The sequence below is a fragment of the Cheilinus undulatus genome, linkage group 1 (genome assembly GCF_018320785.1).
Source record: "Cheilinus undulatus linkage group 1, ASM1832078v1, whole genome shotgun sequence".
NCBI lineage: Eukaryota > Metazoa > Chordata > Actinopteri > Labriformes > Labridae > Cheilinus > Cheilinus undulatus.
Window position 1 is genome coordinate 47,370,043 of NC_054865.1, and position 23,263 is coordinate 47,393,305.

The following is a 23,263-nucleotide window of genomic DNA, read 5'->3' on the forward strand; positions in this document are numbered from 1 at the left end:
AGAAAATGGAAAAAGTTTGACTTTCACAGCGCATGATGATCAGTAGCGAGAGAATGATTCCACTTTTCTTCCTAAGACAGTCTCACCTTATAAAAAACAACCTGGTTGTAGATTCAAATTCTCTTGTAGTTATTTCACACTAAGAAAAGATAATATTTTACTGTTTAACTCTTTCAGGTATCAAAAGTAGCTACTCAGTACTTTAAAGGGGACATATTAAGCAAAAATCACTTTTTCCGGCTTTTCTAACAAAAATATGTGCCCTGGCCTGTCCACAGTCCCCTCAAATACCATAAAAATCCATTCCCTTCAGCTCCTTCTCTTTCTCCACCTTTCAGAAAATGTGTGCTGAAACAAGCCGTTCTCAGATTTTCCCCTCACAACCTCAAGTGGGGGGTAAGCACCGACCCTAGGTTTGGTTGGCCCTCCCCGCTTGGAGGAAAGCTCGACCCTCCTCTCTTCTCAGCTACCAGCTGAGATGCTGGATAGCTCAGTGGGTTATCCTGCTGACTTTAGTCTGGGAGATTGATAGTTCAAGCCCAGTCAGAGTCTTAACTTTGGATAAATGTGTCTGTAACATTGTAACATCTGGAGTGCCACATCCATTTCCTGAGAGGGGGTGTGATCAGGGGCAGAGTCAGACAGCTCATTAAACATTTAAAGCCAAAGACACAGAAACGACTCGTTCTGAGAATGGCTGAAACAGAGGGGTTTTTAGACATGCAAAAATCCTACACTACAGTGTTTTTTCAGCAACAAACTTCACAGGTATGTTCTGAGGACCTCTGAAAACAATATAAACTTGTCTTAAAAGGCAAAATATGTCCCCTTTAAGTACATTTTAGATGACTTTTTACTTTTACTTGAGTAAATTTATAGATTGCTACTTTCACTTCTACGTAAGTAAATTTAATCAAAAGTAACTTTACCTTTACTTGAGTACAATAGTCTAGTACTTTTTCCACCTTTGGTAGATGTCCATATTGAGAGATGGGACAGGGAGACAGGGGAATGAGTGATTATTAATGAATGAAGGATGAATGGAAATAAAGTTTTCCTGCTTGAACTTAGGTTAAGCTTCATTAGATGTAAACCATGTTTAAAGGAATTAAGCATGCATGCATTACTTTGCATTAAAAAGGCAAAATGGACTGAAATGTGTGCAGAAAAATTTTTGAGTCTGTTCAGTGACCTATAATTTTTTAAAAAGTTAAAAAAGTTTTTAAAAAGGACTCATTTAGTGTCTGGAGAAGGTTGTTTCATTTTCCCCTTGACTTTAGACACTCTCCTACCTTTCTCAATTCCCCCTCACTTCTCACAATGTTGACCTTTTGGTGATCTCTAAAGGGGTAAGATGATTTGTGAATAACTTTTATCTTCACAAGGATGTAGTCTGGACTTCTTAAAAAGTTCCAGATTCAAAGAATTTTCTCTGAGTTTCATCAAAAGGAGCATCTCTGTAGGCTTAGGAAACCTGAATAAGGTCCTCTGTGTACAGTGGAAACAATGAGCCTCTCTGTCCAGCAGGTGCCAGCAGAGACCAGACAGGTTAGCATGCTCCTTGAATGGCTTACTGTCTAAAATTTCTTGCACCTGCTGGTGTTGACTTTACAACCAAAGAGGAAAACTATGCCTTTGTTTATGTTCTGCATGTTTCTTAGCCATATAAATCAAACATTTAGGATGTGAACTGTTTCACTGCTCCTGTTTACTGCCTATTGACCATTACATCTATTCAAAGACATTTTACTCAGTCAGGTCAATTGAATGAAATGTCATCAATAACGTGGAAGAATGAAGCCTAAGGACTAAACTTTGTTTACTGACTGTCATCCTCATGAGTCCTGCATGCGTCATCTCTCCCCCACAAACCCTTAATTTCAACTGAATTGGTCAACACTAGACACATGTTTTCAACAAACATCGTCTCTTTTCACACACTTCTCCTGCCTCATTGTCTCGTACCAGCCGCACAAACACGAGTTTGTTGACAGAAAAGTAGGTTACATTCCTCTCTTCCCAAACACAAGCATGTGTCTGTCCCACCCCCGTGCAATTCACATAAAACTCTAATTTTATACTCACTACTACAGCAGGAAACTCAGTCAAAACCAACATGGCTTGGCCCGCCCCTGCTTGGTGCCTGTTAGAGCGGAAACTGCACCACAGTGTGGCCGTGGATGGGGCTGGATTTGGGGGGAGAGAGGGGGCAACATGATGAAACTGAAGAAAGTGAGCCAGTGCAGAAACCACATTATGAATATAGTACTCAGTATATTGAATTTAAGTTTTGTTTGACATGTTTTCACTGTATGTCTAAATACAGTGGCTTCATATATAAACTCTTTTTATGACACTTATTGCTGCGAGTTTTCTTGGCTCTACTGTAAGTGGGTCACTGATGTGAAGACAAAAAAAGGAAAGTGCCTCTACTTTGGTTACTCAAATATAAAGGTTTGGCAGGTGCACATTAGAGGAAAACCTTTTCCTAAAAAGGACAAAAAAGAAAATCTTGCAGATATGTTGTTAATATAGCACTTGTTATCAGAATCATATTTCATGTATCACTCCATAATAAAGTTCAATCAGGAGAGACTTTACACAAGTTTAACATTTTATCTTACATGTTTAGAAATGTTTAAAAATGTGAAATGTCTTTGGCAGATAGACTCCATTGTGGTGCCTTTATGAACTTGAAGCAGCAAGTCTCTATGGAGTCTAGACGCTAGTGGTGGTGATGGAAGGAGTAGGATAAGATGAGGAGTGGACTTCTGAGGAGCTAGATCCAGACTCTAATGAGATAACTTGGAAGTGGCGAGGAAGGGACCAGGATGGACATAGGAGCTTGATCCGGGCACAGATGAGATGCAATGGAGAATGGCTGGGGTGGAGGAGGGATGTGGTGGTTGCACTGAAACAACTGACTCACTGTGGAGGAAAGGAGAACAGATTTTAAAATATGTTTTTTTAGTTGCCAATTTAATATTGACTGCCTGAAAGGGCCAAGTGCAGGTTTTTCCATGTTTTCTTTTCCTGTTTTTAAACAGTGATTGGGAAACAGCTTGTTTCTTGATTTTGGATTTCTTATTGATGATTAAAAATCCTTTGGCTGTAAAGTACACTGACCCTTTTGGCTCCCAAACAGCTTTTCATTCAGTACCAGTTTGGCTGTGTACTAAATAATGACAAAAATTAAAATGGAAAAATGAGCTGCATGTCTGGTGTCTACTAAGGCTGGAAATGTCTAGTAGGTGCAACAGTGTTAATGTACAGTGGCCAATAGGTCTCACTCAAATGCATGTCCAAAATAGTTTGGATTAACAGAAAACACGAATGCAAGTCCAAATAGCTGAAACACCCGTGCAAACAAGTGGAAGATAACCACAAGTTGCCAGTGTGAAGGGGACAGTTATTGTTGACAGACGTAGACTGTTATTGTCCAAGGACAGGTGAATACAGTTGAAAAAGTACGTAAACCACTATATATTAGAATTTATTTATCTGTTTGTTTATCCAGTCATTTAAGCTGGTTGTTAAATATTTATCTAACATTTGATGAGGTGAACTTCCATTTTCAGTTTTTGCATTTTGTGATCAGCATCTTGACTCTGTGTTGCAGTATCTAGCAGTGGTGTTGCAGCGAATTGCAGCTCTGCTGCAGTAACTTGTGGTTGTTTTGCATCAGTGTGTGGTTGTGCTGTAGTTGTGTTGTAGTGACTTGTTGTGTTGCAGCGACTTGTGGTTGTGTTGTAGCAACTTGTGGTTGTGTTGTAGCAACTTGTGGTTGTGTTGTAGCAATTTGTGGTTGTGTTGTAGTGACTTGTGGTTGTGTTGTGGCGACTTGCAGTTGTGCTGCCGCAGCTTGCTGTTGTGTTGCAGCGACTTGCGGTGGTATTACAGCGACTTGCGGTTGTGCTGCACCGAATCGCGGCTGTGCTGCAGCATTTTGCAGTTGTGTTGCAGAATCCTGAGGCTCTTCTGTAGCACCTTGAGGTTGTGTCGCAGCACCTTGTAGTTGTGTTTCAGACACTTGCGGTTATGCTGCTGGATCTTGCAGTTGTCTTTTTCTTGTTTTCATTTTTGTTTCAGCGTCTTGGATTTCAGTCTTAGCTGTTTGCATTTGTGTTTTCTGTTAACACAATGCATTTTGGATATACGCCTGCGTTAGACCTCCTGGCCACTTTATTGTTGTGATGATGGGCTGGAGTTCCGTGTTGCTGGGTGAGCTCCACTGATTGATTTTGCACTGATAGCAGAAAGTAATCATGGTTTATCACAAATAGCAGCCCAAAACCAGAATGCAGCAACACAATGACAGCTTCAAATAGCAGTTCTCATTTCTTTCCATAGCCAATGGCTCTGTCAGGACAGCCAACATGTCACATCAGTTATATCTTGAGAAATTCACGTGAGATAGACAGCACTGTTCTCTGGCTGAAAACAGCCAGAAATTACTCATCATAATGGAAAAAATGAATAAAATAAATGTTTGATTGTACGTCCACCTAGGGCTTCCATACTCAAGCCCATTCCTAAATTTCCGCTTCCAAGGTACTTAGGTTTAATTATTCATACTTAATGTGTTTAGTCAACCAAAAATAACTTGCTTGTTTTTGTTTTTGTCTCTCAGTCCCACTATCTGCACCTCTAACAGCATCTTCTCTGCATTAGTTAACTGTGATTGAATCGGGTGGTGTTTTTCCAGCAGGAGGGGCTGTGTGAAGCTCCAAAGTCAGACAGCTCAGAGAGGCGGTGTGGTTTCCGAGGCTGCGCCCGACTCCTCCAAGCTTTTGGTTTTAACTTGTGTCTGCTTTTAGAAACTTGGCCGTCGGGGAAAACACAAACCCCCTCCCTCTCTGAAGCCACAAGCGAGTCAGACATGGAGCAGCAGCAGATGATGATGTTGTGAAGCTGCCGACCTTCCTGTCTAAGTAAACAGTGATTCAGACCGGTGAGGAGTGGGAGGCTGCGGTTGGCTTCAGGATGGCAGCACCAGGCCGCTCCTAGACCCACCATAACAGGATATGGTCGAGAGGCCCACACTCAGGACGCTTGCATCATGTTATTATTGCCCTTAGGTTTTACCATTTGGTTGGTGTGGTAGTACTCATGCACACTGTGTACCAAGTGGAGGGCTGAACTGGAAAACATATCTCTCTGTGGCGTTTCTGACCAGATGACAGTGACTGAGGTTACTTTCCCTTCTCCACCAGGTCTTATATAATGCTGCGTACGCATGTCTGGATAAGTGGGCGAGGATGACATTAGTAATTAGGTTTATGTGACTCAACAGATGGTGGAGCAGATATTCAAGAAGAACTGTTTTCACTGTAACCGCTCCATCTTCCCAAAACAGTCATTTAACATTTATTTACATTTTATACAGTATGTTGATGGAAAGTAACCCAAAAATTCAGGAGATAGTCTTCAGTGTTTTATGATGTTGTCTCTCTACAACATCTACCTGACCGCTGTAGGGTTGCTTTGAAAAAGAAATGTGATCAAATATTTTTAAAAATACAATTCAATGCGATCAATAAGGTTGAATACACTTGAGGGTCTGTGTCCTTAACTAATACAAAGCCACTGCAGTTTAGTGTTTTCACTACTGAGAGCCTAAGGCAAAAGAAAGACACCCTCAACATCAGCTATTTCTGTGGCTTCACTCACAATGCTTTCAGTTTCACATCCTTGTTAATGTCACTTCTCCCTCCCAGGCCAATCAAATTCAAGAAGGAGTGGCACTTCTGATAACTGGGGAAGCAAAACTGATCCAAGTTGTCTTTTCAAAGGTAAAATTTCCAGGTCTTTAGCTGCCATTTGTGTTTTCATGGTGATATTTTCTTCAATAAAATAAATATTAAACACATGGAGCTATTTAAAAACAGCATGAAGGGACACTGCCATGTTTTTAAGCATGGTGCGTCAAAGTCACCAACGCTCTGCTGATTCCATAGCCGAAAAGTTCTAAACTTCCACTGGCATTAATGTAAGCACAAAAACTGTGTGGTTTGAGATTCATGGAACGGCTTTCCATGGAAGAATAGCTGCATACAAGCCTCACATCAAGTTCAATGCCAAGCATTGGATGGAGTGGAGTAAAACACACTAACACTTGACTGCGGAGCAGTGGAAACCTGTTCTGTGGAGTGGCACATGATGCCTCTATGTTTGGCTGTCACATGGGTGAGTCTGGGTTTGTTGTTTGCTGGGAGAACATTACCTGCCTGACTGCATTGTGCTAACTGTAGAGTTTGAGTAGATAATAATGGTATGGGGCTGTTTTTCAGGGTTTGGGCAGTGAAGGGCAATCTTTCCAAGACATTTTGGACCGTGCTATGCTTCCAACTTTGTGTCAACAGTTTGGGGAGGGCCCTTTTCTATTCCAGCATGACTGTGCCCCAGTGCACAAAGCAAGGACTATAAAGACATGGTTTGATGAGTTCTGCGTGAAAGAACTTGACTGGCCTGCACAGAGCCTTGACCTCAACCTCAGCAAGCACCTTTCGGATGAACTGGAACGAAAATTTTCAGCCAGGTTTCTTGTCCACCATCAGTGCCTGATCTTCTATAATTGCAGTACGGAATGAATGGGCACAAATTCCACTCCAAAATGTTGTGGTTTAATGGTCAGGCAGCTGAATACTTTTGCCCATAGTTTGTATGATACTTTAAGACAGGATACAAGGAAAATCAGTACAATATGAAACCGTACGATGTACAACACAATATGATTTGTTAAGATACAAAACAACGCAAATTGATGCAATGCATCAGAATACAATATAAAATAATATGACATGTCACAATGTGATGCCATGCAACACAATATGATATACGATACAACATGATAACCTTTAAATCAGTCAATGTTATGAATATTAAGCATTGACAGAGTTCATGAAGTGGTCTGATTTTGCCTTATATGAAATTTTCTACATTCCACCACTAAATAATAATAAATGTAAACAATTAATGCCTTAATTTTTTGTTTTGACACAAGAGAAATGCTTCAAAATGTCCATGTTTCACAGTGAAGCTGCTCTCAAACTAAATCTGAACTAAATGTGCACTATCAAGCTGGATCAGTAACGTCTGGATTTTTAAGGCTTATGGAAAGTTGTTTCAATTTATTGACTCAGTAGCAGTAACTAAATGTAAATTATTTAAACACACAAAAAGGGCTCACTTTAAAAACAAAGTACAATGACCTCTGATTGCTTATATAACTACATTTTTTCCTGCACTTGAGTGTTTTGAATTGTGGTATTGCTGCTTTTTTCCTGGAGTAAATTATCCAAACACTTCTTCCACCACCTCTGAGTTGCAGCAACACCAGTGAAAAGTGTGCAATTTAAATGTCTAACTCCAAGTATGGGTCACAGAGTCTTGTTGTGTCTGGCCTGTGGTATAATTTCTCCAAACTCCAGCTCAGCTCCGGGTAAACACAGACAGACGGGTGAGCCACACAGTAGGTAAAAGGCTGTTTTCACACGAGCCCCCACAGGTGCAGCGTTAACACCGCTCAGCTCACTGTGTCGGCTCTGGATGGGTCACATTTTCAAAACAAACCCTCACACTGACTCCCAATGTCACAAAAGGCTTTATGGCATGACAGTCTGGTTTCATTGGCTCCTCTTAGACTGTAGTAAAAGCAGTAAATATAGAAAGTGAAGAGGAGGCTTTGAAGAGCAGAGTAGTTGTGGTCTAGGAAAAGGATGATTTGATTAAATAAATGCAGCTGGTCTTTCCTTGTTGTTTTCTTTGGTTGGGTAGTAGAAGAAAACAGGAGGACACGTGTTAAAGTACCTTCGCTTTGAATTTTGTTTGACACATTTGCTGTGGACCTCGAGGAATAATAGCTACTTTCATAAATGCCTTTTTAAAACAATTGCTGCTGTTTTCTCCCTCTCTTCGTAAGTAGGTCAGTGTATTTTGAAGAACAGGAGAAGGAAAGTTCTGTTTGATTTTTTCTCCTAAATAAAAGAATAAATTTTATGATAACAGCAATCCATATGGGTACTTTGCCAAAACAGCTGGCCCACCTTTTTATGGGTGAAAAAAATCCATCTAAATGAATGATGTTAAACCATGCATGCATTTTAATCATGGTAAATCAGTTGGATCTTCACTTTTAAATGTGAAAATGGGGTTCTCAATCTTTCAGCATAGTTACATAAACTTAAAAGGAACTTGTTATAGACTGAAAATTAAATAAGAGAACATTAAAAAAGTTCAGAAGACTTCTGACTTGCCCTCTGAGCTTTCTGTTATTTTTTTTTAAGTGAAATGAGACATTAAGGGACAGTAGTGAACTTGTTTACATCACCCTGGCTGCAGAGAAATAATAACAAAGCATGAGATTAATGGCAATAAATAAATAGTAAACTAATCATGGATCTTAATTAGTTGAGATTAACTTGATTAATCTCAACAGCCCTCATTTTAACCCTTTAAAGCCTGATACCTCAAATAATAGCCAGAAATTTCTATCTTTTTAAATGCAGAAATGAGATGTTTTTCTTAACTGAAATCCAGAAAAAAAATAAGACCATATAATTTCGCATATACATTTTTGTACCACATTTGATACATTAGGAATTGTTTGAAACTGAAAATCCACTGGAGGACATTTTTATCAATTATATGATTGTATACAAAAGATTTTTTAGGAAATTGTTAATCATTTTGATTAGATAGGGGTATCAAAAAAGTGTGTATCAAATATGATACAATTGTCTTTAAAGGGTTAAGGATATTTTTTTAAAAACATGACCTTAATTTCAGCTTAATATAATAAACCATTTGAAGTCACTGAAAAATATTCTTTGTTTTTAGGATTGCATCTGGCGATTCCTTCTCAGTGTCTCATTACCCCGAGGAGGTCCGACCCCTATGTTGAGAACCACTGTATTAGAAAATGTTCGGACTATTTTACTGTTCTCTGGCTTCATCCCAAAGCCACAGAGCTCTATGTTTACACTCTTTCTTCATTTGAGAATGAAAAACGAGTTGTAAATTATGGCTTTGTAGTCAGTTTAGGCACAAAGGGCACATTGCTACCACTGTTTTCTAATCTAATGAAGTTTAGTGTAAATTCAGGCGGGTAGACTGTTTCATCCTTTCATTTATTAGTGATCACTCACTCCACTGTCTCCCTTCCCCTGCTCTGGTAATCAGCTAGTATGGGCATCCACTCACTTAAACTCTGAGCCAATCCCTTTCAGCCACAACCTCTCTCCATACAGGCTGTTACTCTCATATTTTATAATCTGTTCTCTTTCCTTCACAGTCAGTCTGTTGTTTCAGTCCAAACGCTGCAACCCTCCTCCACCCCAGCTACCTCCATTACATCTCATTGCTTTCCAGGTTCAGCTCCTCCATGCATCCTGAATCCCTTTATCACTACTTTCAAGTCATCTCATCAGAGTCTGGATCAAGCTTCTCAGAAGTCTCATACTCATCTTATCCTCCTCCTTCCATCACCACCAGTTTCTTGACTCCATGGGGGGATGTCCTATCCTGGTGTCGGTCTCACTACCTTTTCAGGTTCATAAAGACATTACAATGGAGTCTATTTGCCAAAGACATTTCACAATCCTATATATTTCCAAACTTGTAAAATAAATCATAGTTAAACTCTTATTAAGTCTCTCCTTTTTGAACTGCCATTCAGTGGCTGGGTCTGGTGGGGTCACCTGAAATAAGGTGAACTTGTCTTATGATGAGGGGTTCCTCTTAAAGACGCATCAGTACTTGTTTTAGCCTCTTTAATAATCAGCATAAATGCTTCAGATGGGCTCTAAATTTGCTACTTTTAAAGTTAAATTTAGACTGCAGTGAAAGCAGCAAATGCAGAGCCTGAAGAGGAAGCTTTGCAGAGCATGTGGATGTAGAAGATGATTTGATCAAACAACAGCAGTCTGTCTGTCCATGTTGTTTTCCTTCATGGGTCAACAGAAGAAACCAAAAGGACATATGATAAAGGAAGCATTTCAAGGCTGTGAATAAGACAAAGAATCTGTTTTCAGACAGTCAGCCACAGAGTCGCAGTCACCTCCACAGCCAGGATGGTTAGTGGTTTTACGGCTGTGTCCTGTCTGACCTGTGAGAGGTGGAGATGGGATAATCCAAACCTTAACTGTATGGAGTTAGAGGTCTGGAGGGAGGATTTATGGTGTTGTTTATGTGCTCTATTTGAATCCACCACAGCAGACTGTTGCTTCCTCCTCTGCTTTTTGGATGCACTGTGTTTAGAGTGTGTGTGCATGAAGATACAGACACAAGACAGGCCGACACACTCACGTACGCAAACAAGATCCAGAGCAAGCCGGTACTGCAGGCCTCATGGTGAGGTGGTTGGTGTGGTTTAGAAAACTGCAGGGTTCGCTGCAGTCCAGAGGCGGTACGGGGTGTCAGAGGACGATGCATCTATCACCACGGTGCTCCTCGTCCAGGAGGTATTGGATCTGTGGACACTGAGTTCACAGTGACCTAGTTTATGCAACCCATTTTACTGAGGAATACAATTTTAGCATATCGCTTTTATATTTAAACTTTTTTGGCTGACCTGCAGAAACCAAACAAGTTTGTTTGAAAAGAAGGAAAAGCCACAGAAGAAAATCAGGAGGGTTGAGGTCTGTGAGCCGTATGCAGCCGTGCCTTTCTTTTCCTTTTTTTCAAGGGGGCCTTGGCAGCAGCAGTCAAGGTTACATAACAGCTTATCTCTCACATTTACGTCTAGACCGAGCTGCTAGTACATGCTGTGAAGTAACACCTGCTTTAAAATGAGTTAACCACCATCTGAGGTAATGAGCCCCAGCTTAAAATGATTTCTGGCATCAAAGAAAAGCATATAATAAGTGGCTGTGATAAAGGGTGAACCATGTGAGGACGGTGGCACAAAGAGTGCTTGGTTTTATGCAGGAATGTGCACAGAGAATGCTGAAATAAGGAGGAAAACTTTAAGAAAGTTTTGTGCAAGTTTAATGACTGCATTGTAAACTGATAGTAAAAAGTATGCTGGTATTTTTCCTGCAGATATCAAAGTAGGCAGCGGGAAATACCCAAGATGAATGGGACTGTAACAGGATCTCCTACTCACGATCTCTCGCCCCTCCCTTCCTCTACATTTGAACCAGCTGAAGAATTCAAGCTCAAGCCATGCAACAAGTTTTAAGCTGTAGTTACATCCAAACTGCCCTTGATTAATACAATTCTGAAGATTAAATCATATAAACCACAAATGATTTCGCCTGAGGCTCTGAATAAGAGCTGGAGAATGAATGAAACCTCTCCCAAACACTCCCTCACCGCACCGGAAAAGCCGGAAGTTCACACAGATGTGAGCATTTGTGTATATGTGGACACAAACAGCAGATATTTTGTAATGTTTCAGACAGGAAAAAGGTGGAGGAGTCATTTCAGGCCACAGAAATGCATTAAAATGGTGATAAAATCTAAACTTTTACTTAGTAAGTCAAAATGTCAAACAAAAAAAAAAAAAAAAACAGCTTCATAATGACAGATGTCTGCTTGCATGTGTGACGTGGAGCTGCAGAGACACAGGTGTGACAGACCCAGTCTGGAAAAAGAAACCCACAAGAGCTGCTTTGTGCTCTGTGAATAATGCTACACGTGTCTTTGTCTTAGTCAGACCTCCGTTTGCCCTGAATGCAGCGTAACATCAACATTCAGGCTTGTTTTGATTCCAGTGACACATCCAGCTGCAGCAAAACACTGACTGTCAAACGGAAAAGTAATTCAGGCAGTAAGTCTAAAAATAAAACGCAGGTTAGTTTCACTTGTAGTTGAAAATCAGATTTTTCTTTACTAAAAGTATTACATAACAGATGGTAATTTAAGATGTGAAGATTGTTACACAAGAGAAAGGAGCTGCATGACTAAGGGTCACACAGAAACCTGTCAGATTTAGGCCAGTTCAGGCTAGATGTTTTTTTCCCCCTAACCTCCATACAGCACTGACCCACTTCCACACATGCCTATAGAAACATTACATAACATGTGCTTTCACAGCAGAGTGAAGAAAAGACTGTGAAACCAATTTCACTGCCTCAGAGGGGCCGGGCACATCATGACTCAGAAAGATCCTGCCTTTGTTCACATGTTGACTTTACATTTTCAGGTGTACATTTCCATCACAGTGACAAAAAGAAATACTATACTAACACACATGTAGACTTCTTACTGCATTATAAAACTATTATATAATTACAGAAGCTGATTTAGAGCTGGATAATTACAGTTACAAACTTTCTATACTGATGCAGCTAAGGGTGGTGGTGTATCATTTGCTCTGAATGCATAACACACGCACCCTTGTGTGTTTTTATCTACACATAAAGTCATTGATAATAAACACGTTAATCTTATGTGGATTTATGCTGCGACTGTGCCTCACAATGGAAAGGTCAAGGGTTTATTCCCAGCTCCTGCAGTCACGTCGATGCATCCTTGGACAAGACGATTAACCCCAAATTGCTCCCATTGCTGCATCAGTGGTGGGTAAATGTGTATGAATGGCGTTAGTTAATACTGATGACCCTTCAGCATCAGTGCATGACAAGGGTTTGAACGGGTGTATCCTGCAGTGTAAAGCCCTTTGAGAAATCAGACAACTAGAGAACCCCTATACAAGTTTAAGTCCATTTAGCATTTACCTTTATGTATAAAACTAATAAAAAAGCAACTTTATATGTTACCAGTATGCCCACATTAATGTATAACTACATGAAATCATTGATAGTGACAAATGTACATATTCTAAAAGTAGTCTAGTTATGTGTATATGCAGGTTAATGATAAATGAGGCTTCATTAATTGCAGTTGCGCCATCTGACATTTGCAACTAACTTTAAACAGGAAAAATCTTTTACATTTGTTGTTACTCTTGTTCCAGTCAGAAAGTGGACACATATATATACTATATAGTGACACTTTTGCAGTCCCACCACCTCACATTTGCAACTGATTCTAAATTAAACAGGCAAATACTTTGACACACTGCTTTGCTTTTGCTCCTGACAGAAATAAATAAAATAAAGAGTTGTTTGGTTAAATACTTTATAGCACTTTTACATTGGTTTTACCACTTGACATGGAAAGTGTACCTGCCCACTTGTAACTGAAAATAAATGATTTGATCTCTACTTGAAAAAATCTACAACCCATGTCCCTTGGTCATGAGTGACAAATATTGCTACAATCTGTTTTTCAAGGTAAGTCAGTGTCACATTATGACGGTTGCACCATCCTGACATTAAAGAAATTACAAATTCTGTGAAGTCTTTCAATGATCTTACTAACTTTGAAAAGATCAATTTTAAAATTTATTTCAGAGATTTCACCAATTTAAGGATGTCAAAGTTTTCTAATTTGAATGTATTACTATTAAAATGCCATTATTATACTGTCAGTAATCTGTTCATTTAATCAGACATCACCTAACATTTTTAGGTTTTGAGATGCCAAAATATTAAATTAACATTATTCAAATAAACTGATTTTTTTTTTTTTTCGAACAAATTAGGTTTCATGGAACAAATTGATATATGCTATGAACTGGTTAATTTCTTTCAAAAGGAAATACAAAATTCAGACACAAAAATATGCATGCCACGTCACTGACCCATGTATTGTATTGTTAAAGTATTAATTGTGGTTAAGGTTCATAATTAGTGCATTATTTTTTTAAATCGCAGTAACACTCTGCACTCTTTGGTGAAGTCCTGCAGCCGAAGCGATGTAAAACAAGTCCACCACTAGTCCTTATTATCTCAATTTACTTTAAAAACTCAGGGCTAAGTGGACAAGTCATCTGCATAGTGTTAAAGTTTTTACTGTTCTTTTTCCTTTTCAATCCATAACGAGGTTCATTTTTCTGCAGTTAATATCATAATCTTCCATCTAATTCAGGTTCCTTATTTCTTTCAAAATAAAAGCAGCTTTGTTTTAAGACATCCTGGCTGAGAGGTGCAGTTAATTTATTGCCATGCATGTCAAAAGAGATGTCTTTGTGTAAAGGTAGAAACCAGTGCTCTTCACAATTCTTAAAAGCATGGTGTAGATTTACATTTTGTCCAATGTTTTTAGTTTTCTTAAGCGATGGTCTATTGGCATACTGTGATTTTTCTTAAAATACGAATATTTGGATTTTTTTCCTTAAGAGTACCGAAACTAAGCCTTTAAAGTTATCCCATTACTTTTACTGCATGCTTTATATCAACAAATTTTGCCTTCACATGCAAGATGTCATGTGATTTATGCAGCGTCTTTCATTATAAACTGATCTGCATCATTAAATCACACAATTCTGTAGAACCACTAAAGGACCTGCCTTCTTGAAAACCAACATCCAGGGAAGTTACACGTGTGCCACTGAATTCAGATAAGACTTGTGCTCTGAACGTGAGGTCACGGGGTGTTAACGTGTGACTCCACTTATCGTTCACACCAACTGCTGCCTGAGAGCAAGATAGTGAAAGCCGTCTGCTTGTTGTGACTAAGTTGGCGGCTATCAGGGACAGCAAGAGTTGAAAATAGGACTGTAGGTTAGGTTTAAGTTTGGAGATAAGGACTTCACATACTCCAATGTAAATTTTGGTGAAAGAGAAAGAACATGATGTTGTCCTTGAAAGAAAGAGATAAGCACAGAATTGGCAGGAGGATCATTTATTGACTTAAGCAACTAAGTGCAACCATCCTCTGAACATATCCATCAACTCTTTCGAGTAAGGCTGTAACAAAGCAATAAATATGGTAGATATAAAATCATGCCAGCATTGGATGCCGCCAGTTAAAAAAACATTTACAAAAGAATTCGTAGCAGTCAAGCTAAATGAGCTGCCAGGTAGAAACTTAAGGCAAGGTGGTCTTCTGCTTGCAGGCTGAGTAAGTGCTCCTTTTAGCCGATCGTTTGACCTGAAAGAGAGAAAACTTATTAGAGATTTGCCTTTGCAGAGAGAGATTGTTCATCAGGAGAGTATGACTCTGTACCTTTGTTCTGAAGAGACTTCTGGATGTTATTCAGGATGTCGCCATAGACGAAGTTGAACAGCTGTTCCCTCGACTTGGTTCCATCTAGCTGCACTGTAAAAGCATAAAAAACATGTACTCAATTAAAGAAACCACTTTCAAAGGTGCATGCAAAGAAGTTAAGACACAATGCACACTTACAGACGTCAACATTTGATGCCTCCATGATGTTCTTGTGTTTCAAATACATGGGCCAGACGTGACCATCAAACAGTCCGGGTGGATCTGGCACCGTGTAGTTCCTAGAGCTGCAGAGAAACAATTATAAACATGTTTAACAAGTTTTAGATGCACTACAGCTGAATGAAAATTAATATAATAACTGATCACTTACCACCTCCTCTTTTTGCATTCTTCATATGGGATGGAAATAAAGTAACGTTGGTTCAGCACGTCGATCAAAGGTCTGCAGGGTGGGAAGCAAATCCATGTCAGCATTTACTGGAAATTCATCTTTACTAACAAATAAACAGCAATGTAGAGAGCACACATACTCGTAGGTGTAAAGCAGAAAGCCTTCCACAATAAGGATGTGAGTCTCCTCCTCCTTAGTGTCAGACTTTGGGACGATCTCAGTGTCCAGGGTGTTATTAACGCCATGAGATTTCTCAAACTTCACGGGGTTATCCAACCATGCGTAGATCGTACTCATCATGGCGTCCATGTCCAGAGCATTGATGACTGGGGAGCAAAGCAGGGGGAAGGAAAGAAAAAGAAGCGTATAGAAAATTGCACAGAGCAATTAAGAAACACATGTTTAGTATTTGATTTTGATATAAGGCATGCAGATTACAAGTGAAACATACAGCAGGAGCAAACACACAAGACACAAACAGGCACCACAGGCACGCAAACCCTATTCATAAAAACCCAGGCTTACCATCGTACTGCTTAAAGCCATCTTCACCAACTTCAATCTGATCGTGGGGCTGAAACATACATTGATAAGATGTACCAAGGTACATACCACTACACTCTGCTATATGGGAGGCTCTGATACGTGTTTTTACACTCTACAGCAAACTATCTTGTAACACAGGCGGCAAAGTGTCACCACCAGCTTAGCTTGTGTTACTCAGAGCAATCACTAATGTTAGCTTTATTAAAATGTTTAAATTAAGAGGTGTGTGTACGAGACTCACCTTGAAGAAGTCATCCTGATGGACCACACAACAGTTGGGCAGGTTTTTGATCAGTCTGTTGGTGAGGGTGGTTTTCCCTCCATTGGTTACGCTGCAAAGCAATAAGTACACAATGAATGATGGGCTGATGCAACTCTTATTACAGGATATACAGCTGTAAAAGCTTAATTATAAACCCCGGTGGAGCACATTTGGCGGGCAATTACACATTGAAAATGCACCTTTGCATATAAAATCCAATGATTATGGCAATGCCTAACGTTTATTTACATTTTATTTGTGCAAAATAATGCGTTTAATAATAAGGAAGCATTTGTAAGGCCAAGAACATAATATCCAATAGATCTTAGGCGGTCATATCTACATCAGGTCAAAAAGGGAGCGTCAACCGCGCATGTGGCGGCTTCGTTTATCACTACTTCATGACCGTTACACTTAGCTTTAACGGTTTATTTACAACCATAGCTTTGAGTGTTTACGCTTCGATTATAATGAACAATGACATTTCGTTTCTCAACAGTTCAAAAAGCCTTACAACAAAGACGAAGCCACAATTAAGCGGATGTCATGACCGCCCTCTCCACGTGTATCGGCCTAGCAGCGGCTCAGTTAGCCAACCAGCTAGCTTAGCCTCCGTTAGCCCCATTCATTCACATTTACTCACCCGCCGATGCCGATGATGTACTGCATGATTTCAGAGCTCGTTAGAAAGTCGCCGAGAGTTCAAAACGTTAATAAAACCGGTCAGGGATCGGAATGATCAGACGGGAAGAAAGCTTAAAAAGAGAAGGTTGCAGCAGGAAACGTCAACTACTCGATTCCTCCATGGCACTTGAGTTGAGTGAGTAAGGGTAAGTGCAGGGACGGAGGTGTCGCTCGGACGTGGTGTTCCACCGAGAAAGAACCGTCTGCTCTCTGCCACTGCTACACATACTGCAGACAGCCCCGTGATTGGCTATTTAAACCCCTACGAGCTGAGCGGAGAATCCACAACAGCCAATCAGAAGCGACAGTGACCGCAGCTCCCTCCCTCTTCCTCGCTGTACCATGTCGCCCACTCTGCCTTCTTTTACGCTTAAGCCATGATGTAATTTATTTTTTTTAATGCAAAAGATGGAAAAAAGTACTTGTTGTACTAACCTTCTTTGCTCTTCATTTGCCTGTTATATAATTGTATGACTGTTTATAGTTCCTCTTGCAAGTCCTGCTCTTTGAGGTTAAAAAATACGATGCTCAAAATAATTAAATATTACATAACATTAGCCCCAGCCCGAAAATTTCAAAAGTTGAACACATTTTTACAAATACTCATGTAGCCTTTTATACAGAGTTAAACTTTAAACGAATATTTGCAGCTTGAATACTGTCACCAGCATTCTCGTAAATTGTTGAGTTATTTTTAGATAATAATAAACAACTTCTCATTATATTTCCACATTCTTGCACAAATTGCATATCAAGATATGACTGCTGTTCACCCTTACGTCGCCCTTTTGTCCAAGACAGTCTGGCTGCAGACCGATCATCTCTAAAGCATCCCTCTTAATTTGTTTTATGATGTATTGTTTAATTGTTTTATTACTGTGTGATAGTGTACTACACCCCTATGGGGTTTTATTGCTGTTTTTTAAAATGTAGTGCTCTTAGCTTTATGTTTAAATTTTATTGTTAATGTTGACATGCAGGTGGTTGCCGTATTATGGTGTAGCTTTAATATATAATGTAATGCTTTTTAGCTTTTTCATGTTTAGTGTTGTTGCTGTGTTATGTATTGTTGTGCAGTAATTTTATAGAGAATTGTTTGCTTTTAACACAGACTCTGTCTCTGTCTCCTGCCCAGGGATGACAGATGTAAATTAGCTAGTAGCTAACTCCGGTACAGCTAAGTAGCTGTATTTTGTCCCTGTCAAAATAAACAAATAAAAATTAAAAATTAAAAACAATTTAAGCTGTGTATCTCAGAATGGAAACATGTGCTTAAACTTTCAAAATAAAATAAAAATTAAACTTCTGTTCAGGGTTAGGGTAAGGGTTAAAGTAACGGTTAGAATATGAAAAGTTAAAAACCCTGACCTGAAAAACATGATTACAGAAAGTTTAATAAAGCTAGGTACATAGTCTGCTTAAAAAAAGCTTGTCCTCCATGAACATTCTAATGCAGCAAGCTTAGCTACGTAGCTCTGTTGGCTGCAATGCTGAGTATATGACAGAGCTACGTCAACAATATAACTTAAGCCAAGCTCACTAAGCAGTTACACATCCAAGCTATCAGCATAGCCAAGTTAGCTTTAGCTATGTTTGCTAAAACTCACATTGCTAAATCTAACTTAGATAACGGAGCTATGCAGCTAACGTGGCTGAAGCTTAGCTCCAGGCAGATACAGTGTCATAGCTACATTACATAGCTAATTAAGCTTTAGTTACATTTAACTAAGCTCTCATAGATACAGCTAACTTAGCTATAAATAACAGAGCTAAGTTGCTAATGGACCTAATGTTGCTAAAGCTAAGCTCAGACAACAAAGACATCCAGAGCACAACTGGGGTTGTGTCAGTCCTCTGTCCTGTTTGATGATCAGGCTTATTCACCATATTTACACCTTACGTCCGCCTCAGTTTTTGGCACAAATATGCTCGAAAGCTCTGCAGCGTACACAATAAGAGATAGTGGTCTCCAATGATCCTTTTCAGTCTGCCTAAATACTAAATGTTATCAAAAAACACATCTTGTAAAAATTTCATGTGCCTTGATTGTCATTAATCCCATTTACGTAGAACTCATTCATATGTGAAATCTTTAAACTTTTAGCCTACTCTTAGTTGTTACATCTCTGTAAACTGTCTTGCAAAAGATTGTGGTCTCAGCTCTGGGGCATTATTTTTGTTTTTTCGTGTATTTTTGAATTGTTCCACTCCCCTCTTTTTTCTAACTGGACACCAAACTTTGATAAGTTGAGAAAAAGGGGAGTCAATCTCCATTTATATGTAAAATAAAATCATTATAAAGAGGTAAAATGCTGTAAAAATGAAATAACACTCATGACCTGGTTGCAAATGCTTAAATAAGTGCAAATGCTCTGCTGCATCCTTGTAGGTAGCCTTGCATGTATCAGATCTATGACAAGTGATCCTCGTTTTACTGCCGGGACCTCAGCAGGCTCATGTTAATTATAGGCTGAGTTTACATTGTGAGAATAGTGCCGATGACCCGTCATATTATCATGTTGCCCTCTCTGCATTGTTATTGCTGCAGTGTTATCAGACACTTTTCACCATACACATAATAAAACAGTTAAGGCCACCTGCACTGCTCTTGGAAGGAGCTCATAACAGCGACTGACTCTAAGACAAAACATATGGAATAAACACAAAGAGACACATTGCTGTGGTGTGTTTTTCACCATCCTGGAGCTGACCTCTGTTTTGTTTAGAAACTCCCCAACCAACTCCATGACACGGTTTCCTGAGGCTGCACCAAAATATGGCTGGTGTTGGGGTTTACACCCTCGAGAACCTCAACTATGAAGAGGAAGTCGCCAAGTGTGGAATTTAGCTCAGCTTTTCAGATTTCTATTCATAGTTTGGTGAAGCTTATTCTGCCAGTTCTGAGGCTGAGAATGAGATTTTCCTGAAATCTGCTGCACCACACTGCACAGACACTTTCACATTCAATCCTGTGAAAAGTTTCAATGGGGTCAGCTGAGATGAATGGACTTCTCTGATTGTTGAATGTTTCCCATCTGTCACATCTCTCTCAGTTGAACAGCATGTGCTTTAAAGCAACATTATCACCTATAAATGTCACTGTGAGAGATTCCTGGTAATCACTGATTAAATATTGTGATTTTTAATCAATTACCACATTCCTGGTAAATGACCTTTCTCCATAAATCACTACCATAAGTGTGTTTTAACTCATTTTGCATGCATGTGAACAGAAAATGTCTGCTTTACACTTACAGTTACTCACAATATTACTTAAACATTGTCTGATTATCAGTACCATAGCAAATTTTACTCTGCCCCTTATTCTGATGCATTTTTTAGATGGTGCCAAATGCCTGAACAAAAATCTAAATTTTTAAAGATCATATTTACGCCTAATGTTCAGTGTCTAATATAGAGGTACATCTAGATTTAGGCAATGCTTAAATGTTTTACATGGACTAACCAGTGTTGGCAGGAATGCATATATTGTGAACCTGAACTCCCCTTTAAAGTGGTGAAAAATTACAAAATTTCTTGAAAAGTCTTGTGTTTATGAAGTGCTAAGAATTGCATTATTAAAAGGTGCTCAAGGTATTAAGCATATGCTTCACTAGTTTGCAGAGAAATAGCTTATTTGTGTTATATTTATTGGATTTATTAACCAAGCGGTTCCCTAATGGTGTGCAAAGGTATATTGGTGTGCCTTTCGGCAGGTCAAGGTGGGTTGTGGGAATTTATACATTGTACACCATGCATCAGCTATAAATACACTAAGTCATACTAAAGGAGATATTTTGCATATGTGCATATATGAATGTGGTGGGACAAAAAGGTTAAAATCTATTTCATTAATCAGAACATTTAACTGTGTAAGCAGTATGTTGGAGCCAATAGACCTATAATTATCATATCTTTAACCAGTTTTATAAAGTATAACATGAGAAAGTGTTCATTTTTTCCAAATGTAAAGCTATAAAAGCATAAGCATCGGTTCTCATAAAGATTATCTCTGAATTATAGCAATAAAAAGTATAACAAAAATAATTAAATATGAAAAATATAGTCCAACGTTGTTGATTCTCCTTGGGTTATCCAAGTAGTGAAGCATCGATGCATTTGTTGAAGATTGGTTCTGGCTATGTTTACAGCCATCGACCAATAATATGGCATCATTGTAGGTGCTGATGTTGATCTCATGTCATATCAATTTAATGCTGGAATCGAGTTCAACTATCTGCTAAATGAAATCTCCACAGACAAAATGTACAACAGTAGCTTTAAATTAAAATGCAGGGTTTTTTTTAATAAGATGACCATCTACACCCAGGGGCGCTGTTAGCCTGGTAGTTATTCATGGGCACCCATGAGGGATATAACCAACTTTACCTGTAGGCAGAAGCAAAAACTTGCCTGGGGTCTCTTTCTTCAAGGGGCCTCAAACTACAGCCATTAGGTGTATCACATATAGGGTAAATTACCATTGATGGGCCCACAGTAACCTTGCAAAGCAGATAGATATTCCCGTTTCCTTGTTTCTCACTTGCGAATCCATCTTGCAAAGCTCCCGTCTGAACCATTTGGGCCCGGTTAGAAAGTGACCGGACCAATCAGTGACAAGGGGCAGTACTTTTGGGAGTGGTGTAGTCATGATGTAAGCAAGCAGCAACAAGAGGCCGGTGCAATTATGGTGGAAGACATTAGCGTGGATGCTGCTAAAGCACCAGTTTTATCAGAATTTGATGACATTTCTTCGTTAAAAGAAGAACAAAGAACAGCACTGAGTTGTTTTCTTTTCAAAAACGACTCCATCTAGACAGAGCCTTGAAACAGATGATCTGGATTAAAGTCTGGCCTGTGGCTCCTTCCCTGCAGTCATTCCACTCTTTTTTCTCTCCCAGATTCTGGCTCTGTCCACCGTCCTGTCTAAATAAAAGCATAAAAACTCCAATACAGAAATATTTAAAACCATTTAAATGAACCTATTTTCTGCATTCACTGTTGACATTTTTAAGGGACGACAGTGTTTGTGTAAGATGACCTTGTGTGCTCCTTTTGTTTTCACCGTCACACAGCTGGGTGAAATTGTTCTGTTATAGATGAATGTCCTGTGTCTTCTCAGGTCATTATTGTGCCACATTATTTCAGTCATGGGTGTGAGTCTTCAGCCTTTAATGAATTTCTCAGAGCATCATTTGTTCTCCAACACGACCAAGACTGAAAGAAAAAGAGCCCAAAGTGTGTGGAAACTTCATGTCTAGTTGCATGGTGACAGATCCCTGCCATTTTGTTCATGTAGCCTTTTATATGTAGTTTAATAGGTGAAGTTCTCACTGATGTGTTTCCTGACATGAACCTGACAATGAGGTGAACCATCAGCACTGCAAACATTACACAGTCCCACATATGAATGTCTCATGAAGCTGTCAGATACTGCGGGCAGTGAACACCTACTACTGACTGTACACTGTGTTCTGATTTTTGACCCCTCACTGGTCCTCCATCACAACTCTCCTCAGACCTTCAAAGAGTCACATTTGTGTCACCCTTCATTCTTTACACTTAATCTGATTGTATTTCCATGAATGCCAGATTTTCTGCATGACTGCGGTGAGTTCACAGTGAATTCAGTAATCTCATGTGTGATTCAGTTTCTGGATCATGTTTGATGAAGTACGAGGGCTCTGAGCTGGAATGTGTGAAACTAATGTGACACTTGAGTTTTACTGAAGACTGAGCATGAATACAAACATTTAAAAACAGGTTAGTTCAATTTTATCTGCACATTTTGTCCTGCACTCATTGTTCGAAGTAATCTGACACTCGTGACTGCCACCTGCTGGCTGTGATTAAGTCTGCATTTCAAAAGGCTTCTCTTTGAATTTCTCCACTAGGCCTATTTGGCTTCATGCTGGTGCAGTGGTTAATGCTGTTGTCCCAGACTCAAGGTTCCTGGTTGATTCCCCTGTCTGACTGGCCTTTATGTGTGAACTTTGTATGTTCTCACCAAGCAAATAAAGTTGATTTGTTTCCTTGTGTTAAAAAGACAAAAAATATTAAAGAATTTCTACATATGAAAAGTTTGTTTGCAATAGCAGAAATCATAATTCATATTAGCCAGACAGAAGCTGTTTCAAAAAAATGTGAAAGGAAGGTAATTATAATTTCAAATATTCTTTTGGTTTAAATTATGAGGTCATAAGTCATAACTATGAGATAAAAGTCAAAATTATGAAAGATATCCAAATTCCAAAATAAAAGAACAAAATTATCCAATTAAAAAAATCAGGTTAATGAGATTAAAAGTTGAAATTAGAAGTTAGAAATGAACATTATGAAGAAAAAAACACAATAATGGAATA

At 39.1% G+C, this 23,263-nt stretch overlaps 1 protein-coding gene across 1 annotated transcript; it reads right to left on the bottom strand.

Annotated features, from left to right (window-relative positions):
• Positions 1–14,675: 14,675 nt before the first annotated feature.
• On the bottom strand, positions 14,676–17,133 carry mibp2 (muscle-specific beta 1 integrin binding protein 2). The gene is made up of 8 exons (XM_041794737.1): positions 16,861–17,133; positions 16,197–16,287; positions 15,935–15,983; positions 15,549–15,735; positions 15,389–15,460; positions 15,196–15,302; positions 15,016–15,108; positions 14,676–14,940 (listed from the first exon to the last, which is right to left on the bottom strand). The coding sequence occupies exons 1-8, from the start codon at positions 16,884–16,886 to the stop codon at positions 14,924–14,926; spliced, it is 642 nt and encodes a 213-aa protein (XP_041650671.1). The 5' UTR covers positions 16,887–17,133; the 3' UTR covers positions 14,676–14,923.
• Between the last annotated feature and the right edge of the window lie 6,130 nt (positions 17,134–23,263).